The 12318-nt window shown below is 44.6% G+C and overlaps 2 protein-coding genes across 2 annotated transcripts; one reads left to right on the top strand and one right to left on the bottom strand.

The window, feature by feature from the left end:
- Positions 1-276: 276 nt before the first annotated feature.
- tmem130 (transmembrane protein 130) lies at positions 277-3662 on the top strand (the record flags this gene model as incomplete). Its single annotated transcript, XM_084485575.1, has 8 exons — positions 277-284; positions 371-456; positions 546-717; positions 807-952; positions 1106-1190; positions 1673-1875; positions 2999-3105; positions 3543-3662. 8 exons carry the CDS (start codon positions 277-279, stop codon positions 3660-3662), a joined length of 927 nt encoding a protein of 308 aa, XP_084341701.1.
- A 2755-nt stretch (positions 3663-6417) lies between these two features.
- Positions 6418-10238, bottom strand: nptx2b (neuronal pentraxin IIb; the record flags this gene model as incomplete). Its single annotated transcript, XM_084485697.1, has 5 exons — positions 6418-6648; positions 7078-7248; positions 7737-7990; positions 9200-9419; positions 9795-10238. The coding sequence occupies 5 exons, from the start codon at positions 10236-10238 to the stop codon at positions 6418-6420; spliced, it is 1320 nt and encodes a 439-aa protein (XP_084341823.1).
- Between the last annotated feature and the right edge of the window lie 2080 nt (positions 10239-12318).

Raw genomic sequence — 12318 nt, 5'->3', positions numbered from 1 at the left:
GTTAGGTTTATACAAACAAATTAAAATACATATATTATTATGTGTAATGTTCAAACTGGATCGAAGTAGGTGGGCAGACAGTATATGACACTCAATACAAATCTCAGCTTTCATCTCAAGCACATACTTGAAACGCATGGTGGCGATTTCACGCTTTTATCCAAGTCCGGTGGTCTAACTCTCAGACACGCGGTCTGGCACTTTACGCGCAACTACCACTTCTTTCACCTCCCTGTACCAATGTTAAGAATCATCTGAACCAGCCTGATGATCAGCATGTATCGGTAATGATAAATAGTACTACTATGATTCGCACTCACCTTAAAGCATTATTAATAATGATCAACTGAATTGGATTTGTTTTTTTCAGGCGTTTAAATGTGCTGATATTGACATGCATTCAGCTGTTCTCGGGTGTCCAAGTGTCCGGGCAAACGGACCCCATCATCAAACTAGGTAGGCCCCTAGTTGACCAAACTCATTAAGGACCCGTTTTAAAATGTATATTGGATGTCATCGTTTTGTTTTCCCTCCTGCTCACCCAGAAAATGTGTCAGGGAAACTGGTCTTCTACCAGAATGAAGGAAACTCGACGTTGGTTCGTGACACCGGAGAGCTCGCCTCATCGGTCCAGACCGTCGCCATGTTCCAAATCTTCGACCCAGAACAAACCTTGGTCCAAACGAAGCTCACCTACACGTGGGACTTTGGGAACGGGTAGGCCAACATCAAGACCCTCCTATGTGTTTAAAGTGATATGGTTGGAAGAGGTTCCAAGGAGGTGATGGTTCCGTTTCTCTACGCAGGGAAGTGATCGAAGGAACCGAGCCAGTGGCTCGCTACAACTACACGGAATCTGGGAACTATACTCTGCGCCTGCAAGTGGGGGCCAACATGACCAAACAAGAAGTACCGATAGCTGGAGTTTACTCGATGGATTTAAAAGTTATTGGTAGGCTTTATTGTTATAAGGCTATTATAAAGCACTTCCCTGTCCAATAATAACAAAAATAACAACAACGCAACGGTGGATTGGTATGGATGTAGCACTATTGATTTGATTCCTGATATTCATAAGTTCTGGTCTTTATCTGGTTTTTTTTAGACGCAATCAGCAAAATTGAGATGGAATCGCATTCTATTTACCATGTGGCCGAGAATGTCAGCATGTTCTTTCACGTTGATGGGAGGTGAGTTATTATTAATCCTCTCAGTTTTGTCATACAAGTCAGATTCATTTCACGCCTATTTGGGTTTTTATTAGGGAGGTAGTGTGTTAAATCTGTAAAATCGAGCTCTGTTGATTAGAGATGCTCATAATGTCACCGCACCACATTTCTCACACTAATGCCTCCTGCTGTTCTACGGCACGCCCCATTCTGTCCCTCTTTCTCTTACCGTTGGATCATAATGACCCCTCATTTATGCCTTGTTCCATCCTGTGTGTGTGTGTGTGTGTGTGTGTGTGTGTGTGTGTGTGTGTGTGTGTGTGTTTGCGTGCGTATGTATATGTGTGAGCATGCGTGTGTGTGTGCGTGTGCGCGTATGTGTGTGTGTGTGTGTGTGTGTGTGTGCGTGTGCATATATGTGTGTGTGTGTGTGTGTGTGTGTGTGTGTGCGCGCGTATGTGTGTGTGTGTGTGTGTGTGTGTGTGTGTGTGTGTGTGTCCCAGCCCCCCCATGTGGGTGTGCTGGCAGGTGGTCCCAGACTGCAGGTCCATGACCCCGGTGGTCTGCACTCGGTCGGTGCTGTACAGCCACATGCTGCGTCTGAACCACACCTTCACCTCCAGCGGCCTGCACTGCCTGGAAATCAGCGTCCAGAACGACATCAGCAGCCTGGAGTCCTCCTTCAGCGTCTACGTGGGGAGGGGCCGTGAGTCACCGCCATCTCCTCCTTCGGTTTTCGGGGGCTTTCGTTCGATTTCTGACTATTTCGGTCTGCATTTATTGAATTATTGAATTTTTTTCCGTTGTTACTATTTCTTTCTCTTGTTTGTTCATTTGTTCCTTCTTTCCTTGCTTTTTTGTTCTTTTTTTTATTATTCATTCATTTTTTTAAAGTTTCTTTCGGTCTTTGGTTGTCTTTCTGTCTCTGTTTCTCGATACACGTGGATGACTAAATGCACACATACGATATGAGTCATAGGATGTCAAACGGGATTTCAAGCCTATTCTTGTACAGGAAATAAATGGAGAAACACAGAGGAACGGGAGCAAGGGAGGGTTGGTTTGAAAGAGTGTGGAAAAAACACATAGAGAGCACTAGTAGCTGTGTCATGCAGCATCTCAAATCGAGCATGCCCCCTGCATGTTTGGCTCATTAGTTCAGCAGACTCATATGACATTGTGTGTGTGTGTGTGTGTGTGTGTGTGTGTGTGTGTCTCTATGTGTGAGCGTGTGTGTGCATGCATGCCTGTCTTGCTTGCTGTGTGTCTGTGTCCATGTGTGTGCATGCATGTGTGTTTGTATGTGTGCGTGTGTTTGTGTGTGTGTATGTGTGTGTGTGTGTGTGTGTGTGTGTGTGTGTGTGTGTGTGTCTGGCGGTGGCCGACATCAAAAGAGTGTCCCTAACACGGGAAAGCACATGCTGTGGTCAATCGATATGTTCCTGTCCTAGCTGGAAATATGTCATTGTATGAGACTAAGAGCTGGTTATGCATGAAAGCTGAATCACCAAGGTTTTATGCAACAACCAAAATAGTATATGACACAGTGGATATTTATTTATAATATAAAACCTGATAAAACAATTGTTTCCAGCTGTTGCTAAGCCTTCTAGATTCTTCTTCTTCTACCTCTTGTCGTAATGTGTTCTGCTCTCTTTTCTTGGTTTTATTTATTATATAAACAAAAAATTGTAACATTATTTCCTCTATATTTATATATATTTCTTTAATATATTTATGATAATGATTTTGGTGACAATGACTATTATTTGGCCTGTTTTATTTTTGTTGCCATGTTGATAGCGTGGTGTTTTCTGTGTTTACTACAGGTAACACCAACCTGTTCTTCATATTGTCCTGTCTGGCCGTGCTTGCGGCTACCTTCTCTTTCATCGGCATCATTGCCTGTCGCCCGCGACACCCTAACCTGCTCCAGGTAGGACTTCAGATAAGGAATGTAGTAAATGGTTTCATCCGACAGCATACCGTTTTTAAGGCGTAGTGACTAATAATTGCAATTGTTAATTGGATTTGGTGGTGCGGTTTCTGCTATAGCCACAGGGGGGCAATGTTTCACAATACGTGAATAAGGACCTAGTTTATCAAATGGATATTTTTTCGTTTTTTTAAACATGGGTAGCCGCCCAGCACCTCGATTATGGACCGCCAAATATGACAATATTAAGCAATGAATGAAAACGGGAATTTAATAAATAAATAGCTAAATTAATATGAAAACGTGAAATTGACATTGAAATAATGTGCTGCGAAATAAAATAATGAAATATCGTCATTAGCTTATATCTGCTATGTAAGAGTGATAGCAATACATAAATGCAACAATTTTTTTCAAACCTTTTTACTTTAATGCAGGTGGGACACTCCGGCAGTGCTTTATTCCTGAACAATGAGGAGGGAAGCAAAGTTAAACTGAGCTTCTCTGGACTGGAGAGAGGAGAGAGCCAGCCTCTCATTCTTCGACATGGTCCTTAGTACTGCTTACCTCACCCACACCTCACTAGCGCCCTTCTTTTCACTTTAAACAGGGCTGTTCTGCACTTCTTCATATTCAGCCTATGCAACAAAAAAAATGTTGTTGCCAAATACAAAAAAGCTAAAGTCCTTCAATGTCTGTGCTTTGCATATTCAGCCCATGCAAAATAAATGTTTTGTTGCCAAAAAAACAAACTTAAGTCCTTCAATATCTGTGCTTTGTATTGGCATAATATTCAAAATAGTATAGCTCCTTTGTATGCTTCTCATATGACCTTTTGCCACAAAACTCATTTTTTGTTGTATATTGATTTGCATTTTGGCTTTTTCATCACTGCGGTCTGATGTTTGATGTTTTAAGGATCAATTTAACTACACGATTATGTATAAAAATATATATATTTAAAAGATGCCATGAGATGACATGTGTGCTAAATCAAATTAAATGCATTTGAACTTGCATATCCTTTTATGTGAGAATTTGCAATGCAATCAATGTTAAAACAGTATAATGTCATTGGTTTTGCTGCTTTGGTCTTCCAAATATAATCTAATACAACAGTGCAATTGACATTGCTACCTGCATGTGCAGACTTTACCCACCATGTGGTGCTTACAGGGCTTAGCTCTAGTCCCTCTGGAGAGAAGGGGGGGGGGGGGTGAGGGGAGGGAGTGGCCAGTGGATGTCACCTGATCTCTTGACCACCCACAAGAGTGGCTAAAGAGGGCTATCCTGAAGAGCCCTCTTTGGTGTGACCACAATCCAGTAGCAAAGTCATAAAGCACTTTATCCACCTATCAACTGCTGGTGTCAGGGCTGGGAGATCTAAAGGAAGGAGATGGCAGCCATATTGGAGTTGACAGGCAGTTGGTTTTATGTGTGTGTTTCTTTGCAAAGTCAGTTTAACCCTAAATGCGCTGAATAAAGGACATACAAGGGATTTATAGAGATAATGTAAATTACTCACAGAAGGCAGACACTAGACAACCAAAAGTATTTTTTATATATCTGCAGCATTTTTATTATTTTGTATTCTTTGCTTGAAGTCACACATTTTCATTAAGTTGGCAAAGGAAAAATTGAAATATTGTCATGGCACTTATGCAACATTCAAAGGCCACGTGTAAGGGTACACATACCCTTAGGCCTACAACAATAATCTACTACATACTCTATACAATACTCTACTACAATACGTTAGATATTATTATGACCATAAATCAGAGCTGCCAACTTTTGGGTTTTGGCCGGAGTGAGATTCTGTAAAATCTAGTGCGGGGGGGGGGGGGGGGGGGGGGGGGGGGGGGTAAAGGAACGAACGCGTCTTTTTTTTGCCGTAAGAAATTGGATGTGTGGCGTGTGAGCGTGTGTAAACAAGCAAAAGCGTGTGTCACACGCCACATGTCAGACACGACCGTGAGACCGCCACGTGTGTCACATGTCAGACACAACCGTGAGAGTTGGCAGCTCTGCATAAATACATTATCATAATCACAATAACAACAATCCTATATCTTAAACTGAGAAACTAAACGACCAAGATGTTCTACTCCGTAAGATGATTTGTATGTAGGCAAAAGAGACAACATCACATCCAACATAAAGCATTTAGAGCCAAGAGCGATAAAGGGAATCAATGAGGATAACAAAATGCTACTACCCCAAATCTCCATTGACCGTTGCTTTTTTGTAAAGGCAGGCAAGCACTAAGCAGCAGACAGGGAAGAGGGGGCAATACAAGTTGCATCTCAAGCAAGCAACAGTTCATTCTGAGGTTATAATGGATGCAGGCTCTCTAGGGCGTATGTATTTCTGTCTGCTGACAGTAATGACTTTGGACAATAAGCCACATCAACCATGAATCTAATACTACTAACAACTTCATCTTTGAGTTATTGACGTAACAACATCATCTTTAAAAATACATAGCAAAAATATATATACAGCAAAAATGCCAACTATTCCAGCGTTGTCTTTCAGCTCTTTTTCCGTGTACATCTAAATATATTCATTTTATCAGACACTATTATCCTTTGTGATATTATAGTGAAATCAGATACATCCCATCAATAAGCCGCTAAGGGTTAGCCTTGTTGCGCAAGAAAGCCTCCAGCTGGCATAGAGCCCAGCTTGAGGAGAAAAGTCCTGAGTGGAGGATCAGACATCCTCTTAGACAGATAATCTCCTCCTTCGCTACACCTCATCCGCGCCCACGCAAGCCTCGCTCACATGTCAGCCAGGGACCGACTGTTCTGTCTGCTCCTTGTCGTTTACTTTATCCTCATGTATTAGCAGTTAGCTGAGCGTGTACCTTGTACCGCTCTGGATTCTGGCCACGTTTCGCCAGGTTGTGTGTGTTGTGTAAGTGTAAGTCCTTGTGTCCATGTGTCCTTGTGTCTGTCAATTGAAAAAACTCTCTCCCATTGTGGTCTCCTTGAGACAAGCAAAGCTTTGAATTAGGTATTAATGTAGCGCAAGCTGCTACCCTTTTAGTTGCTCTGGACACAAGCGTCTTCTGAATAACTGTAGGGTTGTAGTTAGTAGCTGTAGTTAGTTTGTTAGTGAGTTGATAAGTCAACTACAGCCAAACTTGGAGGACGTCAAATCTGGCGCATACAAAAAAAGACGGCCCCCCCCCATTGCAAGCGGCTCATATATGCAGACACTCCACAATCAGGGCACAAGAACATAACAATGAATAGTGGCCAATAGCAGTCAAGCAATGCAACCCACCACCACCACCAGCACCACCCACTAGGTGTTGGGCAGCCGGTCCTGACACACCTCCAGGGGCCTCTTGAAGGCTCCCCGGCCGAACACCTCCACGTTGCTGGCCTGCCAGGAGACCACGTTCCCTGGGAGGTAGGTGGTGCAGTTGGCCATGCTCCGGATCTCCGGGGGCTTCAGCACCCGGTCCCACAGGTTCACCTGGCTCAGCTCGCCCACGAACGCCTGGCCCGCATCAAAGCGTCCGCCCACCACGTCCTGTGGAATAAAAAGGGTTTCCGACGCCATTGTCACGCTTTGAACAACAGCTGCCTTCAAAGGCGGATCGTCTGCCTTCAGGGGCTTGGTTCGTAACACCTCTGAGGGATCTGTCACTCGAGCCGGGGATTGTGTGTGTGGGGGGGGTCTTTTTCATCTTTTCATTAAACCCGCCATAGCCATGTCACTTATTTAAGTGTGAATTGTTTCCTTTCATTCCGGTGCATTGTTGAACCTGCCATTCCCTGCCACTGTCTAGACTGGTTTTATTTTTATACTCTTTACCAAACATGTCGTAAATAATGAAGCAGATGTTACAGATGTTATCTACGGAAATGATGGATCGGTATGGGCAGGGTTAGGTTGTAGCCTCAGCAAGGAGGGGTGGTGATGCCGGGGTGAAGAGCCAGGGGGGGGGTGTTGCCTCACCTGTTCCTGCCCCAGGATGATGACCCCCCCAGGCTTGATGGGGTGCCAGGCGGCCAGGTTGTCCCCGCTGCCCACGCTCTCCCCGTCCTGGTAGGCCTCCCACTGGCCGTCCCGCGTGGTCCAAGCCACGCAGATGTGGTGCCAGCGGCCGTCCCGCACTGCCAGGGGCAGCTGGGCCACCTGGGGGCACAGGAAGTGATGTCATAGGAGGTGTTAGGATGGGAATAATGTATTAAGATTTCACATAAAATGTGTTATAGGTTGTGATATAGGATGTGATATGATTTGCTATGATGGGATATTTTTGATATGGTATGATGATCTATATTACATGTTATGTTTTGATGTGATAGATATGTTAGGATGTGACATACCGAATGTAATGATATGTGTTGACGTGATATATGATGTAAGATGTTATGACGTCACATGTGATATGTTATTCGGTGATTGTGGGGTGAGGATGACATAATATCATATTACATCGTAATATGATATTATGTCATATGTGATGTAACAAGTCACGATGCGCAAATGTCCTATCATATTATATGGCCCTATACTACAGTGCGCCATTATATTGAACCTTGAGCCTTTGACTTTAGAAACAATAAAACCAGGAGCGCCGTCCTATCAGCCGCGACGCGTGTCACTAGTACGGGACTCGCCTTGTCGTTGATCAGGAGCTCTATGGGGTTGTTCCCCCACTCGATCAGCACAATCTCGTTGGCCTGGCCCGGCACCCCGTACGAGAAGGGGGTCCCGATGCCCGGGCTGGCGCTGGACTTGACCCACATACACAGGGTGAAGGCGTACATCTCAGGCAGGCTCTTGGTGATGCGGCCGTACAGGTAGTTGGTGCGCTGGGGGAGGGAGAGCTTGAACTGCTCGGGAGACTTGAAATCACCTCCGCCTGTGGGAGAGAGAGGGGGAGGGTTGGAGGGAGGGTGGGAGGGGAGGAGGGAAAGGAGGAGAGGGAAGGAAGACGGGAGAGAAGGGAGAGAAGGAGAGCGGGAGGGTGGAGTGAAGGTGGAAGGAGGCAAGGCGGGTAGAGAGAGGGAGAGAGGGAGGAAGGAGGGAGGGAGATGGAGGGGTGGAGGGAAGATGGAGGAGAGTGGCGGGAGGGAAGGAGGAGGGAGGGAGGAAGTATTCAAAAAGTATATTATTTAATTACAAATGTAACAGCTGCCAAGCAAAAGAGACAACACAGTGATGTAGAGAGATACAGAGAGAAAGAGAGAATATGTAAGGGGACATAAGAGAGGAAGAGGCTCATGAGACACGAGAAGGAAGAACAGAAAAGAGAGTCCTTTTGGGACACCTCCATTTATAACTCGCTCATCTCTACACTCTCTACACAATAAGGATGGGGGTTGTCAGATTGAGTGGATTTAGCTGCTGTCTGTTTGGTATGCTCTTATTTTGGTAATTTGTTTGTTTGTCTCTCACCCAAACATAATGAAAAAGGAAGCAGCCAACAGAATGTCAACCATAAGCTTGCATCCATATTTTCTCTGTGAGCTTGTTCATATTTTCATATTGCAATCAAGGAGATGAGTTGATTGAGTTAATCTCCCCATGACAATTAGAGTCAGGTATTAAATAGAAGCTTGATATAATGACAAATTGGTATCAAATGATATCCATAAATTGTAAAATATGAAATATATAAAAGAATGGTCAGGTAGAACACTAAGCCCTAAAAAGTGTTTAGGTTAGGTTAGTATTAGTATAGTATTAGTATTAGTATTAGTATTAGTATAGTATTAGTATTAGTATTAGTGTAGGTTAGGTTAGTATAACAATTGAAACTCCTTCACTATCACCATGCCACCATCGGCATGCCATGACCACCACCTTTACTATTATCAACACAATACCACCACCACCAGCATCACCATCACCACTGTCACCACCCCAAACACCACCACAGTGGCCACCATCACCACTACCAAGACCACCATGACCCCCACCCCCACCATCACCACCACAACCACTACCATGACCTTTACTATACCACCCCAAGCACCACCTGTACCATCATAACCTTTACTAAACCACAAATACCATCCCCTAGACCACCACCACCTTGACCACCACCACAACCGACACCCCCACCCACCTTTCTCCAACTCGCTAATCCTCTCCACCAGCGCGTTCAGCGTACTTTCAGTCTTCATCCGGTAGGCGGCCGTGGCGTTGGACAGCATGGTCTTCTCGGTCTCCAGGTAGTTCACCTTCCTCAGCAGCTGCTTCTCCAGATCCACCAGTCGCAGCTGTAGCATGTCGCGGAGCTCACTGGGAAACGGGGTCCCCGAACTGTTGGCCCGCATTTGGTGTTGCTATTGGGAGAGGGAGGGGGAGAGACTTTCAGTAACCAAAACATCGAGCTAGACTCAATTAAATAGCACAAATTAAAAGACAAATTAAACATGTCATCACTTTGAATTTTTTTTATCGTCCTATCCATCAGAAGGAATCATTATCACGAACTTCATAATTGACATTGCGCAGTACCCAGAATACAGCTTAGAAATAAGTAAAACCTTCTAATAGTGTCAATTTCTTTGTTTTTTTTGGGGGGGGGGGGGGGGGGGGGGTCAACAATAGTGCAAAAACACCAAATATATATATTTATAGTCTTTAATTGTGTATGCCTAGCTAGTTTAAACTTTTACGCTTAGAGCTTTTACGCATGTAAGGGCGCGCGCCCTTACCTCCAGGCTCTCCAGTCGGTCCTTCAGCCCCTTCATGGTCTTCCCAAGACTTTCGATGGTGCTGTTCGGATCCCGGGGCACGTCCCCCATGGTATTCTGCTTATCCTTGGTCCAGGAGCCTCCTTGGTCGTACTTCCCGTCGTCGGAGGACGACGAGGCGCAGAGGGAGAGTTTGGTGGTCAGCTCGTTGATGGTTCCGAGCTGCTTGCCGATCGTTTCTTTCTGCAGTAAGATCGTCTCTCGGAGCTGCATCACGGTGTTCCTCAGCTCCTCTTCTTGGCCCCCCGCGGTCAGCTCGGGTAGAAGGGTCACCTGGCAGCTCGCGTCGCCGGTCACCGGCACGGCTCTGCATATGTACCTCTTCCCGTCGTCCGGTTGGCCGCGCGTTAGTGGGCTACCGTTAAGGGCTAGAAAGAAGAACAGCCCGTACACGAGTGAAAACATCACTGAGGTCGGTAACGTGATCTAATACAAAGAATAATAGCAAAGTCTTGAAGCTAAGCGCGCAATTAAAGTCGCGATGATAGTCTAAATACATTTGGATAAAAACTCGACGGATGCGTAACTCCGAAAGTTGAGGTCTCTACTTGAAAACATGGTGACGGATTTTATCTCTCCCCACCATCCCCTTTCGCCCCAAATAATCACTAATAATGACAAAACTAAAATAACGTAAATCTAGATCTACATCTAAATCTATCGACGATGGCAAGGCCGGACCAGCGTGAGAGGGTTAGAGGAGTTATTCTTGGCTTGCCTTAGATACACTGCAAGGTGATGAACCGACAGCTCCGTCAGAAAAGAGGATTAAAGGGTGCCGGGGAGGGGGTGGAGGGGGGAGTGTCTGGAAGATTCAGGACTCTACGTTGACGTAAAATCAGAGTTATCAGCCTTTCTGTGTAGGCCTGCCTTGTTTTAGCATTCAAAGATTAAATGAATATAGGCTATCATCACATCACGTCACTATAACTTCAATCTATATGGAAATGATCGGCCCTATGTCTTATTTGTAATGTGTCAATGCGTCAAATCTTTAAAAAAAACAGCACACACACGAACACACACGCACACACACACACACACACACACACACACACACACACACACACACAAACACACTCACGCACATGCACACGCCCACACTAACATATGCACACAGGCAGAAATACACATACATGCATGCACAGACAGACACACTCACACACACACACACACACACACACACACACACACACACACACACATACATGCACACGCACACTCACACACACACTGGCAGACATATGCACAGACACACACACGCACACACACACACACACACACACACACACACACACACACACACACACACACACACACACACACACACACACACACACACACACACACAAACACACAGACACATTTCTGGGTTCCTATCGTCGAAGGTCTGCGGTTGAAGACGATGCCTATTCTACCAATGTACCGCACAATGGTCTATTTTTGTTCTATACAGAGATGTTTTTCTGCCAGATGCTACTCCCCAAGTCTTTCAAAATGTAAGTGCATTACATCACCTCAGATGAATGGTTGTAGGGGTAAACAATTAGCAATAGGTCAATAGAGCCTGTTGCGCAGACTGGAAGACACACTGCTGTGCTTTGAACATGGCTTCCAACCAAGTACCTGAACAATTAATGAAGCACCATGTGACTCACACAGGGTTGGGTGGACACAAACAACTGCAAACATGTTCTTTCACTTAAAATATAGCTCCGTTTTTTTGCATCTTATGAAGAGGTAAGATTATGGACCAGGTCATTCATGAATTAATTTCAAGCATGATTAAAACCATGCTCACGTGTTTCACCTCAGGATGTGAAGAAAGAAAAGTGAGGATATAGAAGAAAGTTTTGGGAGCATGAATATAGGTAAAAAGAGAAAATGTATTAAAACGTTTTTTTTTCCTGGAAGCTGATGTCCGACCATTAACACCTCTGTCTTGTTCCTCGAAGCGGCTCGTGGATCCACTGTCACCACTGGTGCAGTTGGATTCACACCATCTTTGGTGGTGTTTTTTCTGACATCACACTTATTTTGAAGGTACCAGACGCGGTGACCTGTCCTTCCAGGGAAAATCACAATCGAAATCACAGCTCCTCTTTATAAAGGAGCTTGAACCACATCCATCATTCCAATTGGTTTGCCACACTTTTACCTGACTAATACATGCAAAGTAAACATACTGCAATATATGACTAAGAATTGATCAGTTCAAACCTTTCCCATGCTGACGTGTTTAGGCTTTTGTTCACCCGGTGAAAGACCTATGAGTATATAAATGGACATAAAAGTGAAGGACTGATTAATGGGGTGGGCTTATTCTTGGACATCCAACGTCTATCTATCTGTCTATCTATCTAGGATCCCCAAAATAAGTATATTACATTGACCTTACAGCTAGAAAAGGGATGGAGAGAGAGAGTGCAGGAAGAAGAGCAGTATATAGATATAGGAGTATATAGTATATAATGCATGGAGAGTG

Source organism: Micromesistius poutassou, assembly GCF_964030765.1.
Source record: "Micromesistius poutassou genome assembly, chromosome: 21".
Classification (NCBI taxonomy): Eukaryota; Metazoa; Chordata; class Actinopteri; order Gadiformes; family Gadidae; genus Micromesistius; species Micromesistius poutassou.
This window is presented reverse-complemented; position numbering and strand designations above follow the sequence as displayed.